This window comes from Carlito syrichta, unplaced genomic scaffold (genome assembly GCF_000164805.1).
Source record: "Carlito syrichta isolate Samal-C Ts95f unplaced genomic scaffold, Tarsius_syrichta-2.0.1 Scaffold301642, whole genome shotgun sequence".
Classification (NCBI taxonomy): domain Eukaryota; kingdom Metazoa; phylum Chordata; class Mammalia; order Primates; family Tarsiidae; genus Carlito; species Carlito syrichta.
The window spans coordinates 171,617-196,363 of NW_007245738.1; the positions used below are offsets into that span (position 1 = coordinate 171,617).

The 24,747-nt window shown below is 35.1% G+C and overlaps 1 protein-coding gene across 1 annotated transcript in view; it reads left to right on the forward strand.

Annotated features, from left to right (window-relative positions):
- GPC5 (glypican 5) overlaps positions 1-24,747 on the forward strand; it is a gene marked incomplete at its 3' end in the record, with an annotated part of 277,658 nt that overhangs the window by 119,886 nt on the left and 133,025 nt on the right. The window contains exon 4 of the mRNA XM_021710910.1: positions 13,166-13,291. Coding sequence (XP_021566585.1) covers positions 13,166-13,291 — 126 coding nt within the window. The remainder of the gene's footprint in view (positions 1-13,165; positions 13,292-24,747) is intronic.

Below are 24,747 nucleotides of genomic sequence, written 5' to 3' on the forward strand. Positions count from 1 at the left end.
GTTTGCTCTTACTTTCTAGATGTTCATGGAAAAAAATGGCCATTTAATAAAATATCTTAAGCTAAATCCAACAACAAAAGCTAGTATTAAACATATTTGTCCTGCAGGAAGAGATAGCTACACCTACTTGTCATGAACTAGAAGTTGACATTGTGATTGGCTATGCACATATGTTTGGAATTTGACAGATAACCTCTTTTTGTTTTGATGGTAACAATTACTGGAAATTATAGAAAACCTGCATAACTATCGCTGGCAGCAATTTTCACGGAGCATGAGATTTGTTCTAAACTCTTCAAATTCCACTGTTGCTCCACAATGCTTGGGTCCTCAAGTTATTTCACTCTAATAAATAGTGAGGCTGTCAACTTTAGGTTAATGTGAGTAGAAATAAATCTTTCCATATTTCTCACTACAGGGAGAATAATAAGACTTATTTTTTCTAGTTATAGAGAGAATAATTTTTAAATTGGACAGTTTTTTAACTGGTTCTCCAAATACCTATTTTCACGTAGCAGTTTTGCCAGATAAACGAGAAACTTTCAGTGGTGTATATAATGATTACTGTAGAAGTTATCTCGTTTATATAGCTTACAATATCCCTTCACCAAGGCTGGGGGCGGTGACTCATGCCTGCAATCCCACCAGCACTTTGGGAGGCTGAGAAGGGAGAATTCCTTGAGCCCAGGAGTTTGAGACCAGCCTGGGCAACATAGTGAGACTTCATGCCTACAAAAATAAAAATAAAAAAGCTGGTTGTGGTAGCATACACCTGTAGTCCCAGTTATTCAGGATGCTGAAGTGGAAGGATCACCTGAGCTCAGGAGGTCAAGACTGCAGTGGGCTGTGATGGCTGGGCGACTTAAAAAAATAAATAAATCTCTTCACCAAAGAAACCAAACTGTGAATGTACTTCTCCTTTTCTAGTATACTGCAATTATGCTTTTTTTTTCTTTTTACAGAAAGTGAATCTTCTATCTACTTTCCTTTGGAAAGTTAGTAAACATCTGCAGAGTTGAAAAGAACCTCACCTTCAAATCCTGCTTTGTTTTGTTTTCTTCATTGGACTTAAAGAAGTGAGGAGGAGTCAAGTTCATGCTATATTGAAATAGATAATTTTTATAGGAGTCTATAGAGAGTATTTTTGAATTGTTGGTAGAATCTATGGGGCATAAATCAAGATGATTAGTGAAACTTGTTTCTTTTACCAAAGTAGCAAAGTCAATTTTATTTAGAAGCATCATATATCCTCCCTCTTCTGCAAGAGTACTAAGCACTATCTTTCACTTTGTTTTGCGTGATAAAGACCATTTCCAGCGTTCAAAATCTCTCCGTGGCATTTGGAATGTCTGAAGATTATATACGTATATAGAAAAAAATAGAGAACTGGGAGTGGCAAGAGGCATGATATTTGTATTTGGTAACATGTTGAATGGAAAACTGCCATTTCCCCTGCAATTGTCCACAAGCTAGTAGAAAAAGTATGTATCAAAAATGTATTACCTCATTTAACAGAGACACTCCTTTTCCTTTTTCCATCTCCACTCCAAAACGCAAATCAGATAAACTATTTCTAGGGCACAGAGCTTTGCCATGATCTGTAGAATCATATGTAGCCTGTTTTACTTGGAAGTGTCACAAAGGAGAAGGTGAAGGAAGTTTATTGGTTTAGGTCCATATTTGTAGAGTTATAAACTTTTAAATTAAGTGCCCTTCTCAAAAATAAGATTCATTTTGTCTGAATGAATCTTATAATATTCTTTTTGTTTTCATTTTTCAGTATAAGCTAAGCCTTATATAAAAATATGCATCTGAATAATCATAATGGAAGCATACATTACTATAATTCCTGTAACATAGAAACATTTCACAGGTCATAATTAAGTAAGGTGATTATACACTAATTACCCCTGGTCAGTAATAGTCTATGTTACCCGCCAGAAATTGGGAATAAAACAATACCTGGGTTACATGTAATGTTCAACAGTAATATTTTTAAAATGGAAATTACCAGAATAATAGGAATAAAATTGATGACTAAAATTTCTATTTTCTCTGAGCCTTGTTAATTATAGCTTTGCTAACCTTAAAGCCTGTCTTTATACCAGAGTCCAGAGATACAAGTACTTGGAATGAAAAATAGAGAATATTTGAAAATACAAGCATTACCACTTTGTACTAGGTATATATTGTCCATCAATCAGATAAATTTGTGAGTGGAGGTAACCAGTACTATATGATTGTAATCACAAAAATGAAGAAGAAAAAAAAAAGGAGAGAGAAAGAAGATAATTCACTTACAAACTAGAAGAGGGGGAGTATTTTCTTAACGTTCTGCCAATGTAGAGAGAAGAAAGTATTGTCTAGATTATGTTCTTATCTCATAAAAATAAAGCTTATTAATTCCGGCTACTCGGAAGGCTGAGGCGGAAGGATTGCCGGAGTCCCGCAGGTCGAGGCTGCTGCACTCCAGTCTGGGTGACAGAGTGAGACTCCAACTCAAAAAAAAATAAAAATAAAAAAATAAAAAAAGTTTATTGTTAAAATGTTGACTGCCACAGAAAATACCTTACTGCCAAAGAAGGACTATTCAAGATTTAACATAAAGTACCGAATTTCAGAATATATGTACTCAATAATAATACTTTGTGTGAATAGTATGGATTGGAATCATAGAAATGCAAACTGAAAAGATTAATAGCATGCTTCTTTAAACTATAGAACTAAATAATTAATTGCAAGTTTTAATTCAAATGAATAAAAAGTTGTAAGAGGTAGAGAAATTATATCACATCTTTTTTGGAAGGGATGCCCAATTTTCATAGTAATATCTGATTTATTTTAAACCTTGAACACTTGACCTAGTGTTTATTTTTGTAAATGGATTGAAGTCTTTGTTTAAAGTCCTTTATGGAGAACAGAGTCAGTGCTTTTTAAAGTACATTTTTACAACATGGGAAACGATGTTAGAGCTAGTTTTGAAAACCTGATTTTGACAACAGGTTTAAATAACTCTTTTTAGAGGCGGATGCTTTCAGGAAGGGTGCTTTTTACTAGGACATTAAGCGGTAATATGTTGGGTTTGGAAGGTCATTGAAAAGTGAGGAATAGAGGCATCTTTCCTAATTGTACAGATGGCTATGAACTTTCAGGTTAGGGTTTGTATAAAATTACAAGAACATGCTAAACACGAAGCACCTGTCCAAAACGAGCCCTCTGGCAAGGGGTCTCTAAGGATATGAGTGTATTTTCTGTGCTTCTTTCCTTTTCTCCTTCCCATTACTACCCCTGTTGCTCCTCAGCCTACCACCTTAAACCCTTTAGCTTTATTGAAAAATCACAGTAAATCCTCTAATAAAGAGGAATCATGTCATGTGAACGAGAAGACTTCCTATGCAGAGGGGGAAACCTGGAATCACTTAGCGGCGGTTGGGTGAGGGGTAGGGGGATGGAGGAGGAATCCTTCCCTTTGAGAATGGTGCTGATATTTAGGTCATAGTTTCTGTAATGAGCAGTGGGTTCAGGTGGGGTTCAGAGAGCAGACTTTATGAGTTACTCTTCTAGAATTATTTTTCTTTTTAATCAAATATGAATGCAGTGTACTTGAAACACATTTTCATTTGTGATCAAGGTGCCTTGTATTGCATTGCTTCTGACATCACTCCCATTTCTCCCTGAATCACACTGTCTATGTAGAAAGAGGCCAAGAAACTAGACTTCCACTATCCCTATAGCCCATCTAACCATATTCATTTAATTCTTTTCAAGAATTTGCAGTGAGAATTGTTATTGCTGTAGAACAGAACTCTAATTTTTTTCTGTTTTAAACATTTCTATAAATATTTTGTCAAATAGAATAACTTAGGTGAGAATAAAGTTAAATAATTAAATACAGATTCAGAACAGCAAGAGAAAATAGTTCTTATCTCGAAACATGTAATTATATATTTCCTCTGCTGAGCAGGAGACTGACATTTTAAATGTCTACTGTTTGACAGCTGTGGTCCGATATCTCTACAGGGTTGAGTCTGCTCATTAGTGCCACATTAACCTTAACTTCGCCTCAGGCCATTAACTAGCAAACTGCACATTTGACCTTTGTTCTACAGATATTTTCAAACAGTGTGCTAGGCACTGCTTTTAATTTGGTTCCTGTATTATGTGTGGACTGACTTTAAGGGTAAAAAAAAAAAAATCAATGTACGTCATTAAATAAAGAAACATGTGGTCTGAGACATTCCGCAGAGAAAAGCTCTGTTTGAAAATAAGATTCTTCTCCAATACTTTTTCAGATAATTAGTTTTGGTCAGAATTAGAAATAGTCTCTTCTGTGTTGTAATCAATGGAAAAAAGGAGAGGAAGTGCAATATGTGACAATTTATAAATGCTTTAAATGAAACAAATTCCCATTAGATGGGGACATATGATTGAGAAGTGTGCCTTTTGAACATAGCTTTGTTTCCAGCAATGTCTAATTAAGTAAAAGACAAAATCAAATATAGATTAGTGCCATATGCTTGAAGGCAAAATGCTCCCTAGTAGATCAACAAAGTTTGAAAGTGTATGTCAGCTTTAGAAATTAAAACATAATTTAGCTTAGTGAAATATTTTGATAGACTATGCCGGTATTGCTATATCCCGTTTATGGAATGCTATTCGGTTAATTAAAAACAAGTAAGACCTATATTTATTAAACTGATAGAAGCTCCTATATACTGTCAAATGAGGAAAGCCAGTTGCCTATATATGTATAGCTGAGTACTAGTTTTGTAAAACCAAACCACTTCTAGATGGCTAACTCTTTTTTTTTAAATTTAACATCTTGTGTCTGTCTGTCTGTGGTTGCTTCTTAGTTTGCACCCAGAGAAAGCTGATAAAAGATAAACATCAGGCTGTTAACATTGGTTACCTCAGGTGGGAGGGATGGAAAATCTATGGAGGGACAATATTAACTGGCTCTTCATGCACCTCTTAATTATTTTACTGCTTACTAAAAGATGAGTTACTTTTAGAATTAAAAAGGATTAAAGTCAATTATACTACACTAGCCAGCTGGAGGTGTCACTGAGTTTTAACTGGGCATTCCAGTTGCATTCTGTCAACAGTCCCAGAAGCAACTATTTCAGGGTGGGTTGCTTTTTCTTTTATATATATATATCTACATATATACACGTGTGTGTGTGTGTGTATGTGTGTGTGTGTGTGTGTGTGTGTGTGTGTGTGTATGTGTGTGTGTTTGGTTTTTTTGCCACATGATATATCAGGAGTCCTTCCTGGCGGTGTTGGCCTCAAGAGCATGGAAAGCAATGAGGCAATAACTATTCCAGTCCATGTTTCTCTCTTGCCTTCAGTAAGCTCAGGGCAAACAAAGCTGCAGACTATGAATGAGCAATTGTGTTCCAGCCTTTTTCTACTTTACTGTGCTAGCACAGTCTACAAAGCTGGTTGTAAGCCAGAGATTAGAATTTACCCCACTGCCTGCTTTCTCCACCAGACATTTAAGACTGGTCAAAATGTGTAGATAACTCCTGTCTGAATATATTGCTTCGTAAGTGCATATTTTGGCAGGAAAAAGGGTTGTGTCTGTGTTTTCTAATATAACAATCTACTAATGAGCATGTTTTGTTAAAAAGTGATAATGTTCATAAATGTTTAACAACAGATGGAAACATTCTTCTATCGAGAGATCCATTCAACTTTGATGATCAAACATCCAAGGTCAGCCAGATTTTGCTATGTGATGGGATTTTTAGTTAATTAATTAAACAAGATGCTGAGGTCTGTATTGACTAAATAATGACTAACTTAACTATTTTCCCAAGTCTTTTTACTTCTCCAGATTTCATTTTCCCTATTTACAAAATAAGGGGGTTAGACTAAGTCACTGGTTCTCAACCCTGGCACATTAGGATCCACTAGGAAGGTTTTTGGAAAATCCAAATGCTTGGCTCTGACACCAGGCCAATAAATCTGATTGTCTGAGGGGAGAAATCTAGATGTTTCCTTGTTTAAAATGTTTTCTTGGTGATGACAATGTACAGATAAGACTGAGAGTTGTTGGGACAGGTGATCTCTAAGGCTCCTTCTATCTCTGTCTTCAAAATACAGCATACCTGTGATGTATTAATTATGATAGGTATCTCACACAGCAGTGTGACTAAATATTAATATGCCACTACATCTTAATTTCGACATTACATATATAAAGGAGTTGTCTTGAGCCTATTTAGTAGAGTCTGGCCCAGCTTGCAGTCCTGTCCTGTAAGTTTCTTCTATTTTTACATGCAACACACCAGGAAGGTATCTGTGACATTTCACCACAATCTAGGAGTAGATCCTCTAATTTAAAGCTTCCCAGACTACCTGTGGTCTTTAAGAACTTTGAATTATTATTCTCATTTTGTAAAACTATTCCTTGTGGAGCTTCTAATTCCAGAAGGTGCTAAAAACCAGGACTGCATCTGGGGCTAATTTAGCAATAATTTGTTGAGTGCCTGTTGGGTACCAAACTAGGATCCACACTGGGGACGTGAAGGAGACGTGGCTTTTGCATTTAGAGAGCACATCCTCTATTTGGGGAGACCAACTCACAAATGAGGAATTTTAATACCAGATAACAAGGACTGTAAGATAGCCACAGGCAAGTACAAGATGAGGAACAATGATGAAACAATAAATGCTGCAGAGTTTGGTCAGGGAAGGAATTAGAGAGGGGGTGAGTTTTAAGCAGGATCTTGCAGGATGGATAGAAGATCAAGAGTGAAGTAGAAGGAAAAGGCAATTCTGGGTAGAGAAATCTATCTATATATATTAAGCCTGGAAATTTGTCCAGTAATTGACATGTTTTATACAACATGTGTATAAGTGTGTGGTTTGTGGCTGGCATGTGTGAATAGAGAGAAGGGGGACCACTGTGGAATGAGGCGTGGAATAAAGAGTCAAGAGATCTTGTATCTAATTGGTTTAGCAATTAAAAGAAGGGAGGTGGTATGACTCCTTTCTAATGCTGCTGGTTCTTGTTACAGCATGGGGAATGCCTTGAAGGAAAGCAGGGAGAGCAAAATAGGGGCAAGGGGACCAAATGTTAGACTCTTGCAAATCCAGATGAGAAATTGTCCATTTTTATTTGACTCAAACATAGAGGTTTTGAATAAATATTCCGATGAGGTACATTTTCCTATTTTCTTTTAAATATTTTTAAACTGTTCCTCTTGATAATTATATTTGATTTCTGCATTCTAGAGATGTTTCAAGGCCAAGATGAGCAACTGACATTTGTAACACTGTCCCTGAAGGATAATTAGCTGGAACTTTTAACATCTCCCTGCATTTATGATGATCCTAATTTTAACTGAAATTCTCATAACTATAGAAAAATAATTGTGTGGATGTAGTCACTCTCCCAGCAACTTAAATTTAGAATTATTTTAGAATATAATATTTTGTTCATTGAGATGTTTCATGTGAAATTGAAAAAGGAGTCACATGTGTTGTAGGCTGAGCTTCGAACTGGGAACTGAAGTGTGAATTCATATAAGAGGACCAACATTAATTGGTTCTGTGACATCTTCTTGACCCTACTATGACTCCTAGGGCTTTCGCACCTTCCTTTCCCATTAACTCAATTATTTTTTTTCTATATCTAATTTATATTCGCTAGTTCTTCAATGCAACTGATTTTGCAACACTATTCTTAATTCCCGGGCCCTAAAAACTGCCAAACATGGAATACAGTGTCCCAAAGTGGGATCTCCCCTCAAAGTTTTATCTGCCCAAGTCAAAACTTATTTCAAAATTCACAGACTTTCTTCCTTTATTTTAGTCTCAGAGAATTTTCTCCAGAGCTAACAACTCTATGTGTTTTCTTTTTCTTGTTTTTTTTAAAGATGTGGAGTACAATACAGGATTAGGATGAGTGATCATCGTGTTGGTGAAGTTTGGGCTTCCCATTGTTCCTCACTTCACCTGGTTCTCACCTGGTTTAGGATCAGGTACCCTTACTGATGTTCTGTTCCCCCCCCCTCCCAGCACCCCCCCCAGCAGTGTCCCGCTACCACCAATCCCTTTCTTGTAGTATTATGATAAATGTTCAGGATCCATTTATGAGTGAGAACATGTGGTACTCAATAACACTTCTCTCTCCTTTTTGAAATTTGTGACCCATCAATTATTAATTTTCTTTTCTAATCATTGTATCAATCAAGAGAGACTAAATTGTGATGTGGTAGCAAAGTACGCCAACACACCATTGGTTTAGAACAATAAAATTATATTTCTCTTCAAAGCCAGTGCCCATTTCAGATCAGCTGGGATCACTGCTTAAGTTGCCTTAGCTTTAACACTCAGAATGGAGAGTGGCCTCCATTTGAACTACTGCTAGTCATCACGGTAGAAGGAAACAGAAGCTGGCACAAACCATGTTGGTTCTTTAAGCTTAAGTTTGGAGGAAACATACATCATTTCTACATATTTAATAGAACTCAAAGCAAGTCACATGACCAAAACTAACTTCTACAGGGCTGTGTCCCCAGAAGGTAGAGAATTGGAATATTTGGGAACAAGCTAATGACCACAAACCCTTATTATCTCCTCTCTTTTACACTCCAGTATCCTCCAATTTATTTATTATTCAAAGAACCATACACACAAACAAAACTGCTTTAATTTTCTTTTTTGGGACTTCCACTTATAGTTTCTTACCCTCTTTTTAATGTTTATAGTATAGCAAATGTGAAGTCTATTACTCTACTTCAAATGCTTTAGTTATTGTTTTAGTTTGCTACGGTTGCCATAACCAAATACCACAGACTGAGTGGCTTAAGCAACAGAAATGGATTTCCTTACAGTCCTGGGTGTCGAATTTCAAGGTCAAGGTATTGGCAGATTTGTTTTCTCCAGGGACTTCTCCTTGGCTTGCAGATGGCTACCTTCTCTTTGTGTTCTCGTATGACATTTTCTCTGTGCACACACATCCCTGATATCTCTTCCCTTTCTTATCCTGATATCTCTTCCTCTTCTTATAAGGACACCCATTATATTGGATCAGGATCTGCTCATATGACCTCATTTAACTTTAATCATTTCTTTAATGGCCCTATCTTCAAATACAGTTACATTAGGTTTAGAAATTTAACATACGAATTTTGGTGGGGGATAGGACACAATTCAGTCTATAACAATCATGGTAATCACATATGAAAGACATTTTCAGTATTTTAATTAACTTCTCATAAGGACATTTTACACTGGAGAATCTCTCTAACTTAAAGATTCACTCATTCTTTCATTTGTATAGTGCTTTAACCTTGACATATTCTCCCTTTGTTCTTTCCACTTTCAATTCTTTTGACTTTTTATGACTTCATGTGGTTTTCCTGAGAGATTTTATCTATATTTATGACTTCAGTTACCACCTTTGTGGATGGTGGGTCTCTCATTGCATGTCTAGTACACTAAGTTATAAGGTCATCTATTTAACAGTATATGTCTAATGGTATTTATGGTTCTTGTACAAATAACATCAGCATCACCTGGGTGCTGTTTTGAAACCTAGAATGTCAGGCCCTAATCCAGAACTAGGAAATCTAAAATTGCATTTTGACGAGATATCCAGATGCCATTTACACATAGTAAGTTTGAAAGTAGTGTTCTACTTGATTTCTCTATCTGTATATTCCAGAGAAATTTCAAACTGAACATGTTGAGAATGGAATAGTTAATTCCTTAGCTTTTACTCATTTATTAATTTGATAACTATTAATTGGATCTACTAAACACACCTCAACTACTCTAGGATCTACAGCAGTGAACAAAACCAAGCAAAACTAAATTCTTTCTGCCTGAATTTTTTATTCTAGTTCAAGGAGGTAGATAAGAAACAACAAAGCCTAATAAGCACATATATTTCATGGGAGTCTAGAAAGTGATATGTGCCTTGAAAAGATGAAAATACTGTATTGACTAGAAGATGAGAAGCTGATCTTAAGTATAGTGTAGGACATTGAGAAGGTGAGATTTCCTTTATTTCTTATATCAGGGAATGAAACAACATCCCCACAAGTCATCTTGCTTACTTTACTTACCAATTCTAGATTCCTAATGCCTTTCAAACTATCTCTTTCTATGATGCTCCTTGGAAGACTCTTTCTTAAAACCTCAATTTTTCTTCCCCTGAAGTTATAGTACCCTTAGTGACTCACAGCTTTTGTATCTTTTTCTAGTACTTGCTTGCTAGAAAACTTTTAGCGGCTCCAACTGCCTTCTGAATAAAAGAGAAACGTCAATGTTGATCAATAAAACTGATTATAATATGACCTCTTCCTACCTTTTTTACAATAATTCACTCCCAGAAGCACAAGCTTCACAAACTTTTCTTTCCTCTTTTGCTCATTCTGGCTTTTTGTTTTGTTTAGCTTGTTACACATGGAACACTGAAGCACTACCTTGTTTTGTAAATACTTTCTGATTCCTCTCTGACTTCAAATGCTACACTATTAACAATGTATTATTATTGTAGGTTTCTTAGACGGCAGAGACTGTCTTTTTACCTGTGAATGAATCCCTAGTGCTAACACAGAGCTTTGTACACAATAGTATTTATTACTTTGTGACCAATAACTGAAAGCTGATAGAATGAGTGAAAATCTTCCAGAATACAGTGCTTTCAGAGTAAATATGTACAAAGGTATGTTTAGGAAACAGGAAGTACTTTACTTTAGTGGGACCTTAAAGTATGGTTTGAGTTGCTACTGAAGATTGAGGTGACTTTTCAAGAAGCTTAGCTTTTATTCTGTAGAGAATAGTCATTGAGGGACTTTAAGAAAGTGAATGACATACTCTGTGGACTATCAGATTTGAATTTAAAAAACTGGCTTTCACAAAGAATGGGAGGTGATTGTTAAGGGAAGAGTTTGGAGGGATATAATCTTAGAGCACTAAATCCAGAGAGAAACGATAATGGCTTGGACTAAGAATGCCAGGAACATGAAGTGGAAAATAAAGATGTAAAGCTTTCACCATCAGGTTGTGAAGGAAGAAATAGACCTAGGGAACTATTCACCAAGATTGGAGTAGGTGATTTGGAGTTCACAGGAAAAACTATTCCATTTTATACCATGAATGTGAAGGTCTCAACATTCCATCCATCTGTGCCGGGCCTCTTCATTTCTTTGATTCCAAACAAGTGATCATTTATAGTAAATAAAATTCAGGATAGGAGTCACACATCCTTTTATTCTTTAGATCTTACCTTCCTAAAATAACCAGTCTGCCTTCTCAGTTATGTTTTAGTAGCTGCAACATAATTGACATTTGTTCATGCATTTCAGTTAATAGGGATAGCCATCATAGAGGGACTTATTTTTTTTAGTAGAGGAAACCGACATAAAGTTATAAATATGTACTATAATTTCTGTGCTAGTAAGAAAATAAAACTTTTTAAAAATTTATAGTTGAGTCATATTTATGCTTCTTGCAGCTATTTTGTTTTACTTATATGGTCAAGCTTTGCTAAAAATTTGATTAAATACTCACCAAAGCCGGGCTCGGTGGCTCAGCCTGTAATCCCGCGCCTTTGGGAGGCTGAGATGAGTGGATTGCCTGAGCCCGCGGGTTCGAGACCTGCCTGGGCAGGAAGACCTCATCTCTACAATAAATCAAAAAATCAGCCAGGCGTGGTAGCGCATGCCTGTAATTCCAGCGGAAGGATCGCCGGAGCCCAGCAGGTCGAGGCTGCAGTGGCCGGGAGCGACCACTACACTCCAGTCTGGGCAACAGAGTGAGACTTCAACTCAAAAACAAAAAAAAATACTCATCAAAACTTGCAGTAGCAACTTCTGATTTTCTCTATGCGTTCTGATGCTACATATTTGAAAATCCTTTTTATCCTTCCTACAGATCAACTCCAGCAATTTCCACAAATAGTTCTTTAAAAATAATTTAGTTTGTGTCCAACTTGGGCAGCATAGCAGACCCTATTTCTACCAAACCAAACCAAAACAACAACAACAAAAAATTAAAAACAATAAGAATGAATTATAAAATTAACGAAATTGAGTATCAGTGTTGTCAAAATTATATTTAATTTTTAAAAGTTGAATTACTCCAGCTGACTTAGAGCCACCCCTGTTTTTTACTCTCATTTTAAAATAGCTTGTTTTTAATTTTAATGAGGGATTCTATTTTCATAATTGCTACCTCTTAATTGCTTATTTTATGAATGCCTAAAGTCTACTTTCTTTCTGACATTTCTTCTGCTCCATCCTTCTAATTTAGAAGACATCTCCTCTGTATCAGACTAGGACTTTTCATTTCTTCTTCAGAAACACTTGTTAATGTAAAAAAAAAAAAAGAAAAGAAAAGAAAAAAAAACATATTCTAAGTCTTTAGGACTTGACCTTTAAAATACTAAAACTCAAATTCTTGGTATTCAGAGCCTTGGTTTTAAAACTCAACAGGCTTTGATTTCTAAATTAAAACAAAACAAAACCCTGCTTTTTGTTGAATCTTCTCTCATAATTGATATGGAGAAAGGAAGTAGTATAGGAGGAAAAACATCTTAGTTAATATATTGAATGTTAATATATTGAATGTACAGAATATTATTTTTTCCAAGAAATTTTATTTTTATGATTCTTAAATATCCTTCATCTGAATTTTGGGCCGTATTTAGTAAAGATATATTGCTTTCAATTTTTAGATACCAGAGAACACCCAGATAGGAAAATAACCCAAGTCTACTAAATTTTTAATCAGTAAGCAACCAATTAGCATGGTGTGAGCCTCTGACATTTTCTATGTCGAAAAGAAAATAAATAGCATCAATGGGGTTTAGATGCCAGCAGTCAGCGAGAAGTTATAGGAAGGTTAAATGAAGTGAGGTATGTGTGTATGCATCCGTATTTACTAATCACAGCCTCTTAGACCTGGAGCCATATGATTCATACCTAGTGAAAACTTTTATTCAAAGAATAAACTTACATATTTTCTTTTATTGAATGATAATGTATTTTTGTCTTGATGGCTAGAGAAGTATTTAAAATACAAGAAAATAAGCAGAGACAATAAAAAAGTGTTATGCTAGACATTATGCATGATGATATATCCAATTATGATGGTCTTTATTACAGACTTTTGGGTTTAATTGTCTTCTTTATTCTTCACTCAGAGAATTCATCAACAGCCTTCGACTGTATAGGTCGTTCTACGGAGGCCTGGCTGATCAACTTTGTGCTAATGAATTAGCTGCTGCTGATGGACTTCCCTGCTGGGATGGAGAAGATATTGTGAAAAGGTTTGTTATGTGCGGCAGTCTGTGAAAACGTAATGGCTACTTTCACCCTTGTTTTCTTTTCCTGAATCTTGAATGAAATACTTCATTTTCAACTTTGCCGCACAGTTTAAAGTCTACATTAACTACTTATATTTAGTTTGTTTTAAAACCTCCTATCTTTTTATAGGTGTTTAAAATGTTGTAGTCTTCTGCAGTATTTTGAAAGTTCTCTCTTTTTTTTTCTACCTACCTGTGACTTACCCAACAATCTGTTTTTTAAATTAAATGTCTTTTATTTTCTATCCAGTCTGTCTGCCTTGTTCATCAAATATTACATATGTTTTCTAAGTTTTACTTCATGAGTATTAGAAAGTGAGGTAATTCAGGGAAACGTGAATACCTATGCAAAGATTCATTGATACACAGATATGTGTCTCAGCAATATTAATGTGTCTATTCTACAATGGTCTGTTTGAGAGACTCTGTGTGTGTGTGTGTGTGTGTGTGTGTGTGTGTGTGTGTGTGTGTGTCTTAGTTATAGTAGGATATATATATATATATATGTATGTTTGGGCCTTGTTTATTTGTATTGTTGTCAATTTTTCTCAAACATAGGAGTGAAATTTTACTTTTACCTTTTTCCTCTGTCTAGAATTTCTTTGATAGGCTCTTTTCCTTTGCTTCCCATAAGTGATTATACTCTCAATTAGTCTCCTGAGCTTGAAAAAGGCATAAATTCACCCTCTGTGGTCTGTAAAACTGGTTGGGGAATAGTCTACTAATTTGCCAGTACTGGTGATAAATTATATAATGTAGGATAATGAGGCTTTGTGTTTGGACCTGAATCTGTAAAAGTATAAGATAAAGTATATTTTTTATTTATATACTTTAGTTTTGGGATTTGAATCTGTTAAAAAAAAAAACCAAAATGATCTACAAAAAAGAGAAAGGATGTTAAGCTTTCTTACTTGCAAATACCTCTGCTATATAAAGATAGGTGGTTTAGTTACCACAAAAGTGATGAGTTCATTTAAAAAGGTTATTTAACAAGTTAAATTTACTATGATAAACATATGCTATAATTTTAAATATAAATGTTTATAATAAAAGCTGTTTACATTATACTGGGTAATCATTTTCATTAGAGTTAAAAGCTACATTCCTGAAATATTAAATAATTGGTGTATAGTTAATGTGTGACTATCTCACAGAGATTTAGAGTTCATATAAGAAATTATTGAAGACAAGAACTGTAATTAAACTACAATAACATATTTGGCCTATATGAGTAGACTTCTTGTTTCATTGTGCTCTTTGCAATGTAAGAATTTTCTAAATATTTATTTTTTCTTTCTTTTTCTTTTTAATTTTAAAGATGTGGGGTACAATTCAGGGTTAGGTAATAATTTTTTTTTTCTTGCATTTACTGAGAGCAGTGACAGCATGCATGGTACTTTGAGTTTTTGTAGTATTTATGTCAGTAATATTTCTGCTTCTTAGATCTAGTAATTTTTTTTTAATTGGAGTGGTAACTCATGCTTATAATACCAACACTTTTGGGAGACTGAGGCAGGAGGTTCGCTTGAGCCCAGGAGTTTTTCCTATTTGATGTTAAGAAGATGATCATGTGTATTTAACTTTTTAAGAAATTTAACTTAAATTGTAGTTTTATTTATCGCCCAGTCAATTCTTGATGTAAACTTAGAATAAGATTTCTTTTCAATGAAACTCAATGCTAAAATCTAAACATCCATCAAATTTGGTTGATTGATTATGGTATATTTGTCATGAAATATTATGTAGAAGTCAGAATTATACATATTTATATCTGCTACCATGAAATGATTTCAAATAATTATTAAGTAAAAGTAGCTAGAAACATGATAGTATATATTTTCCCAGCAGATTTGAAAAATGAAATAGATACTGAGATTGGTTTTGAATAGAATATTTTTGGATGATGACAGGAAAATTGTGAATTTGCCTAACTTTCAGACAAAGTACTGGGTGGGGAAGGATTTTATTTTTTAATTTGTATTGTATGTATTTTTTTTAATGAAAATAGATATCACAGTGATTAAGAATTATGGGCCATCATTGTTTTCTATTTTGTACAAATGTTTGAAAAAGTTAAAATTGACATTGTAAAAGTATTATTTATTCCCTCAATTTGTACTGTCATATTTTCATAGAAATTTTTTGATAGTTTTGTTAAAATATTAATGGTTATGTTTCAATATTGAACTACAGAATATATATGAGGGAATGTCTATATAAAGTTCTGATTTTATATAGAATATAGCTTTAAGTTATTAGCCACTTTCTCCTTGAGAAAAAAATGAAGTATAGCAGTGCTCAGCGATGAAAAGCTCTGAACAATCCTGATCTAGGCTATTCATTTCAGAGACCTGCAGTTAGTTGAGATAAATAATGCCATTCTATTTTGAGGAAATGGAAACCAAGTAATGTGTACCACATTTGGAGATGATAGACCATTTTCCTTTTTTATGGTGGGATATAATACTCATAAGGTTCATTCTAGAGAAATTATGCCAAATATATCAATAGGCTTAAATTGGTAGCCAAAATTGAGAGAAATATATCAAAACTGGTAATCTCAATTCATTATAAGATTGGAGTATTATTTTGGCAAGATTTCTTCTGCAAGCATTTTTTAGGAAGTGATTGATAATATTATTTATGTGCACAGACATTCTGCCTCGAAGAACAGAAGAACCATACAGATTATTTCAATATCATGACAGTCCTGTAAAATTGGGTGAAATCACCTATGCCCTGATCAAAAGAGGTAGAATTCCTTTGTGATTGCAGATGAAAATGTCCAAAATATCTCTAGTGTATAAAGAGCATTGAATTTTTCTGAAACAAAATCAATTTGGTTAAAATGATTTTAAAGACTGTATTTATACCATATAATCTGAAGCATAGTGGTCAACAATTCAAACAATTTCTAATTAAGGTGAAAATGTGTTATTGAAATTCACATAGCCAATATTTCAAAAATCCCTCTTATCTGTCTCACCTCTCTCTTCATCATGAAACAGAATTGTTCTCTAAAAGACATATTGGTCCCTACTCTGTCTTCAGTTCTTCGTAATTGCAAATTGATTGTTTGAAGATTTGTCCTTGTCTTTCTGGGCACTGAAGTTCAGGTGACAGCTCCTTAATTACCAAGGCTTCCTTTTCCCTTTTGATTAATAGATAATCCAGTAAACTTCTCTTAATCTACAGGAATTTATGACCTCCACAACAACTCTTAAACTAGCCAGTAGCTGTTAAATACCATAGTAAAATTAACATGCCATGTTATTTCTACCTCATCTTGATTTAGTTAATTTTCCAGAATGCTTATTTAATAATCCAGGGTTGTTTTTAGTTCTTTTGATAAGGCAACCCTTTTCCTCAACTGTAACTAAATTTTTTTAAATCAGATGAAAATAGGAAGCCTTAAAAATCTCTGAGATTTTGTACCTTACCACTTAACAGTTTTATTTCCACCTAGGCAATGACATTTTTCCCAGTCATAATTTTTCTAACCTCTTTTTTCTCCCCTTTACCCATTATCTAGCTGGAAAGTCGCTTCATTTTCAGTCTTTCTTTTTTCTTCTTGACCTTACAGCATTCAATTAAATTTTTCCTTTTTTATTTAACATTTGGCCTAGTTTCTAAATGTTATGAACTTCCTTTTAAAAACAATCAGGTTTCAGGATTGTTCTGAATTTTAATAATGTGACAACCAGTTGCTTTTCCAATGTTTCTTTTGCAAAAGCAATATGTTCTTCATGACTTATACACACCACCAGGCTGTTTTTTATTTCTTCTTCTTCTCTTTTTTGCTTTTGAAGTCAGTGTCTCACTCTGTCACCCACCCTGGAGTGCAGTGGCATGATTATAGCTCACTGCAACCTCCTGGGCTCAGGTGATCCTTCCTCCTTAGCCTCCCGAGTAGCTGGGACTGTAGGTGCACACCACCACACCTGGCTAATTTGTTGTTGTTGTTGTTAAGGCAAGGTCTCACTATGTTGCCTAGACAGACCTTGAACTCCTAGGCTCTAGCAGTCTACCTTCCTTGGCCTCCCAAAGTACTGGGATTACAGGTGTGAGCCACCCTGCCCAGTCTATTTCTTATTTTTTTCCCTGAAAATTCTACCTATCCAATCAGGTTTCTTAATAATGATACTTTCCTAAAAATCATCATTGTTAACATAACTATAGCCTATCATATTTGGTTCAGAATTGGTGATTGCTTAAAAAATCAAAGACTTCCCCATCCCAGTAATCAGTTATGGAACTTGAAGTGCTCAGTATTCATAGAATAATTTTCAACTACATTATTTCCTTCATCCAACTGTATATACAACTTTGCCAAACTCCCATTCATCTCAAGTCCTAGTGGAATGAATCCTGTCATTTGTGTTTTATTTTAACCTCTAAATGCACCATGACCCCTAGAATACTTTTTGCATTTATATGTCATAGATCTTCTTTCTTCTTCTCTACTGCAGTTTCTTTTAGAATTGAGCTTCTGTATTGTCTGGGAGTCTAAAAATTATTAGTATAATTGGACATCTATGAGTAATTTTCTGGAGATAGCAGAACACGGAGGAAATGGAATTTTCATAAGCATTAATGGGAACTGAGAGATCTGGGACTTTGGAATGTGGCTTGGTGATAGCCCTTCAGTGGCTAATATGTGGGTCCAAAGTGAAGTTGAGTGCCTGAAAGATTAGCAAGAAAGAAGATGAATCATAAAATTTTCTACCTATGATTGACTCTGAATGGTGACTTTTTTTTTTCTGACTTAACTTTAAGATCATGTATGTCTCATAGTATGTCATAGTATGCATTTCCATGGACATTTTTGTGGAACTAGAATCTAAAGAACTGTATGACAGGGGTCCCCAACCCCTAGGCCATGGACCAGTACTGGTCTGTGGCCTTTTAGGAGATGGGCCACATAGCAAGAAATGAGCAGCGGGTGAGTGAGCGAATCTTTATCTGTACTTGCAGCCATTCCCTGTTGCTTGTATTACTGCCTGAGCTCCACCTTTGTCAGTTCACTGTGGCATTAGATTTTCATAGAAGTGTGAACCCTATTGTGAACTGTGCATATGAGGGATCTAGGCTGCATGCTCCTTATGAGAATCTAATTCCTGATAGTCTGGAATGGAGTTAAGGTAGTGATACTAGCAGCTACAAGTACAGATTAACATTTGCAGTGAAGTTTGACTGCACAGAGACTACAATAAATCACTTGCTTGCAGACTCATATCAAAAATTGAGTGGCAAGTGAAATGATGTACTTCAGTTGTATAGCTGCATCTGGTGGTAGACTGTAAGTCAGAATCTGACTCTTATTTTAGACTGCATGTAGGCTGCCCATTATTTTATTTACCACTCTGTGCCTCTTTTTAAAATTTTGAGTTGTATAATTATTTCATTATATATTACAATATGATAATCATCGTAACAATAATGTGCACAATAAATGTTATGCTCTTGAATCATCCCAAAACCATTCCCCATACTCCCTGGTCCATGGAAAATTTGTCTTCTATGAAACCAGTCCCTGATGCCAAAAAGGTTCAGGACCACTGCTCTATGAACTTCAGTTAGAGACATGTTAGGTAGGAAAGTCCCTGCAAAAAGAGATAAGATATTGGTGTTAGGGGTAAATACATGTACATAGTCCCGCCAAAGTCAAAAGTCTGTGTTTAAAATCTTCAGTAAGGGAAAACCTGCAATGTTTCTGCTCATTTATGACAGGAATAAAAAGTATGGTTTCAGATCATGATAGGGGACTGTAGAATTTGTCACATTTTAGGTTCCACATTCTAGTACCAACTGGGTAAATACTATACTCTAGTACATTTTCTTGGCAGATGATTTTTGTTTAAATGATAGTCCCTGAGTAGTTATCCCATGGTTTGGGTCTATATAGTAAATACAATAGTCTCTTGGTATCCATGGAGAATGAGTTCCAGGACCTTCCTCAGATACTGAAATCTAAGGATGCTCAAGCCTCTTATATAAAATGGGGTAGTATTTTCATATAACCTATGCATATTCTCCCATATACTTTAAATCATCTTTAGATTACTTATAACACCAAATACAATGCCAATGCTATGTAAATACATTGTCTCCTACATATGAACAAGTTCTGTTCTGAAAGCACATTTCGTAGGGCCAATTTGTTTATAAGTCCAACAAAGTCAGCTTAGATACCCAACTAACACAATCAGCTACATATACTATGCTGTAATATTTTTATAATTCTTATCACACAAATAATACATAAAAAGACAAAACCCAAGAAAATGTTTTAAATCTTATAGCACGATTTCTTGCACACACATGACAACGTATGCCAGATAAGTGAGCTAACAAGTGACTGGACATGCAAAAGCACATTTGCATCTCTCAAAGTTCACAACTTTAAGGTTTGTATGTAGGGGACTTAATGTAGTTGTTATATTGTATTTTAAAAATTTGTATTTTTTATTGTTTTTAAAAAATATTTTCTATTTGAAGTTGGTTGAATCCTCAGATGCAGCTGAATTCTTGATGCAGAACCCATGGAAACAGAGGGCTGACTATAATACAGGAGACATTAGCAAGGAGATGCACGTTTTACCAACTTTTCTTCAAGTCTTGACATTCTTAACTACTGTTAAAGCCTAGAAAAATATTCATCCATCTCAAGTCAATATACACATTTTGGTCTTTTCTAAAAATTCTCCATTAATTTGGATATAATTGCATGGGATCTCATCTTCTGAACAGAGACTTTTTTCTGTATCTTTCTTTAATGGATTTCTGTCTCAGTAATCAGTTGTCTCTTGTTAAGCATGTAATCATGACATTTAAAGAGTCAAACTCAGAATGGTAAAAGTGGAAGTTGTTTGATTAAATTCACTCAGAATGTCACCAGAATGAAATCATGGCCAGTTGTCAGAACTTTTTTGGTCACTATTAGTGCCTGAAGGATCTTTTATTGTTGATTAGTTCCATAAACAGCCTAAATTCGGCAATGAAAATGTCCAGTCCAACTCAATAATAAAAAATGTGAAATTCACTTAAAAATCTTAGCTTTTCCTCTCTCCGGTTAGATTCTGCTTCTGTCTAGGAGTCCCAGAGTGGGCTGTGTGTATGTGAATAATTTCAAGTTCATGTGCCAACCTTATGCTCATTATCCTTCCACCAATGTTTCTGACTCCCTATGCTTGGAGTTGGGAGGTTTGGAGCTGAGGAGATGATGGAGCAAAACTGAGAAAGAAGGATTAAAACAAGATAATTTGACTGATAATTTTATGAACTCTCATTGGTGCTTTCTGGAGTGGCTGATATTAAGAGATGATGCTCTAGGGCTTTTGTGTACTCAAGACAATGCCTGTCTCCTAGAGATGCATCCATTTAATGGTAAACCTCTGGCCTCTTTTTGTTTGAATTGGAGTCTCACTCTGTTGCCCAGGCTGGAGTACAGTGGCACAATCATGGCTATTGCAGCCTCAACCTCCTAGGCTCAGGTGATACTTCCATCTCAGCTTTTTGAGAAGCTGAGAACAAAGGCGCATACCATGAGGCCTGGTTCTCTCTCTCTCTTTTTTTTTTTGTATTGTAGAGATGAGGTCTCACCATGTTGCTCAGGCTGGTCTCGGACTCCTTGCTGAGATCTTTTGGTGGGTTCTTCTGAATGATCTACTCTAGATGATAGAAACCTTGCCTTTCCTACTTTTGGTGAAAGTACAGCCCACAACTCATGCAACTGTCTCTTCTTACTCTGCCACTAGGTAGACAACTGCTGTACAAGCATGGCTGCCTTCCAATTTCTCAGGCATGGACCAACTACCAGCTTTTTTAATCCTTTCAACTCCAAGGATGCCCCAACACCCCTCTCACTTAGGTTGAATAAATGGGGAAGTACCAACCAACTTTCTTCCAAGAAATTCTCTCCTTTAGCCTTTTCAACCTCAATCCTTTTGTATAATCAAGGTGGATGTCAATCTCTGGGACTCAAAACAAGGTTTCAAACTTCCACTTTTCATGTCTAGCACCACGCTTTGGAAAATGAGATATATATGACATCTATTGTCTTGTTCTCTACTGAAATGGAAACAGAAAGAGTAACATTTAGCATTCTTTTACATGTATTTGGAAGTTGTTGGGAGAAGACAGAAAAGTAGATTCCATGTTCAAGACACTGTGATTAACCTTGTATGAAAGGAAAAGTATGTAAGTTATTGTCCCAGTCTTTGGGGATCTAGATTCTAAAAATGGTTAGAAAACATGTTCACAATGTGTACACAGCAAAGCAAACTCAAATAAAAGAGGCATAAAATCCCATGGACTTTCAAATAAAAGAGATATTCCATTTAATTCAGAGAATTCAAAGCAGGTAATGTGTGATAGGGGTCTCCATTTATTTATTTAAAATAAATTATTTGAAATATGTATGGATGGGATGAAATAATGTCTAAGAATGCTTTGAAATAATTCAGTGAATGGGGATAAGAGGATCGTACTATATACAAAGCAAGGTTTTCTGAGTTGGTAATCAGCGAATCTGTATAATGGGTACAGGGGTGTTATGCTGTTCTCTGTGTATTAGTATATGTTTGAAAGTTTTACAATAAACAAATATAAATACAGTATATAGTAAGATATAATAAAAATAACTTTGTCAGGTGTCTACTCTCTCACATGCACTGTTCTGGACACTGAGGGTATAGCGATGGTCAAGTCAGACTTGAGCCCATCTCTTCTGTAGACCATAATGTCGAGGAGATGAACAGAAAGCAAATATTTACAAGTGTGAACAGTTTACAAAATTTTTAAGGTTGGATAGAATTTTCATCAGCAGACTTGGAAGCAAGACAGAAAATGTGAGCAAATACATTCTTGAATGAAATGCTCTGAGTTTGGTGACCTCTACGCTCATTATTTTTATGTGCAGCTTTTCAGATTTTCTCCTTCTCACTACTCTCATTTCAGCATCATGAGCATGTCCTGACTACTTAGTATTAATCCTTCTCTCATTCATTTTAGTGTAACCATTCATTCAGAGAGTTAGTAAAGCTTAGCTGTTAGGAATAGAAACTCAGGAGCCAAGCTTCGAAGATTGTCAATAAAGATTAACTTACCATTGATGTAAATTCAGGTGCATTCATTGATCTCTAAGTGTATCAGTTTTCTTAGTTTTAAAATGTTGCTGAAATTTATACTTACCTTATATTTTGGAATTAAGTGATTTATTTACATAAACAATTTAGAATCCTATGACATAGTAAACATCCGACACCTGTTAAATTATATTATTATTAAGCAAGATAGGCTCATTTACTTCAATAGAAATGAAACTCTATGGTATTAAAATTTTATCTTCATTGGATGGGTTCTATCTTGGATCAGAAGACTTTAACTTGGAAAACAAAGATATATGTATAGTTTCATTTGTGAGTGAATAAAAATTAGTATTATGGATTTGGATTTGGGAGTAGTAAATAGTCTCTTATAAGAACTTTTAAATGGTTATTTAATTGGATCTAGAAGTAGAGAAATAATATCTTAAAATGCAGTTCACCAAATGCTCCAACTGTCATCAGTCATGTACCCATGCAACATATCAATGTGTTCAAGGAGATCTAAGATACAGAGGCAGATCACTATAGTGGTAAAAGGAAAACATTTATTCATAAGCAGTGATTTGGGAATAGTCAATAACTGGTTAGCCTTAGAGTTGATTATAATAAACTATCAGTTGATTGGAAATAAATCTCTGGAACCATGCTAAATTTCAGTATATCACATAACAGATTGTTTTGAGTGACATGACAATTTTAAGGCTACTACACTTCTAGTCAATTTCCTTTATCCATTGAATTCCCAAAGGAAATAATGTATTCCTAGAACAAAATGAGGCTGAACATTAGCTATCACCATGTGTCTACTCGGTTTCTTGCCATGCTGACACAGTACAAGTAGACTATTTTTAACTTGTTACATGCTTCCATCAGAGGTTGTGAGCTAGGGTAAGATAAAAAGATAAAAGACAGCAAGATAAAAGTTCACTGAAGTAGAAACCTAAAGGACCTTTTCCCATCTGTTTGGCACAGAAGTTGTTATCTGTTTGGGAGTGCAGATTTCATCACAGTTCCATTGACTTGTGGCTTCCAGATTGTGTCATTGCAAAACAGCAGTGGGCTTCAAGGGCTCCAGGATGCCTATTCTTACTCTAGCCAGGGCAGTTTCTTATTTATCCTTAGTTTTCATTTGGGCTTACACCTGAAAAGCTATTCCCTTTTCAATAAAATAGATGTAAGCTTGCTAAACTATAAAAATGGCAAATATTGTTAGTCTACTTTGTGTATTTCCATATCATAGCATATAAATTCATTGGTGAATGATTTATTAAACTTTAAAGTAAAATACTGGAAGAGAGATTGAAAAAGAGCGGTCACTTATTCATAATACTTTTTTCTTCAAATTGACTATGGTGTAGTCTCAGTTTATAAAACTAGCTCATCAGATCTTAGCACATTTTATTGTCTAACCATCCAAATCCTTGTTTTCTGATGCATTTTTCAAAATAAATGAAATTTGTCAAGTATGATTGAAAAGAGTTTCACAAAATCTGATTTGAAATTATTTGCACATTAATAAATGTAACATTTGGAGTATATTAACCTTTATGTTTTGGCTTGCATGATTAATGTAATTACATATTTCATTTTTCTGTAGATTTCATTTCCTCATGACTATTCTGAAATGAAATATTTTTACAGCTTTGTTTTTCTGGGTAGATGAATGCAAATTAGTCTTTTCCAAGTTGTTGTATAGATAATATACTTACAAATTTCCATCTTTAATCAGATTTATATGTAATGGTAGCCACAAATGGTACATGCTATACATCTTTGAGGTACTATGGGGGGCCAGCCCCCAAAAAGAGATTTAGAGGGTCCCTGGAAGGTGGGGCATATTCTGGAGAAATAAAGAGAAAGAAAGAGACTGGACTCTGTCTAGTGCAGAAGCCGATTCTGTAGTAGGGATAGATATTGAAAGAAAGATGGAGGGAGAGATATAAAGAGGAAGAAAGAGAAAGAAAGAAAGTGGACAACTGTTCAGTGAAATGAGCAGAAGCCGTTTATTGGGACAACCGTGAGTCTTTTATCCCAAATGATCACATGTTAAATCACAAGACTTTCACGTGAACACAAGGCCAGGTGGATGAGGCACATCCCTCCCACCCACCGGTATTTCCTTAAGCATGAGGAAGGACAATCCCAATCAAATCACAAGACTTTCACGTGAGCACAAAGCCAGGTAGGTGAGGGGCGTCCCCCACCCACGAGGCGTTTTCCTAAGCATGAGGAAGGACAATCCCAAAATTATCTCACTGTTCCTTATGCTTGGTTTATGTTCCTCAAAAGCAATACAACAATTCTAACATCATA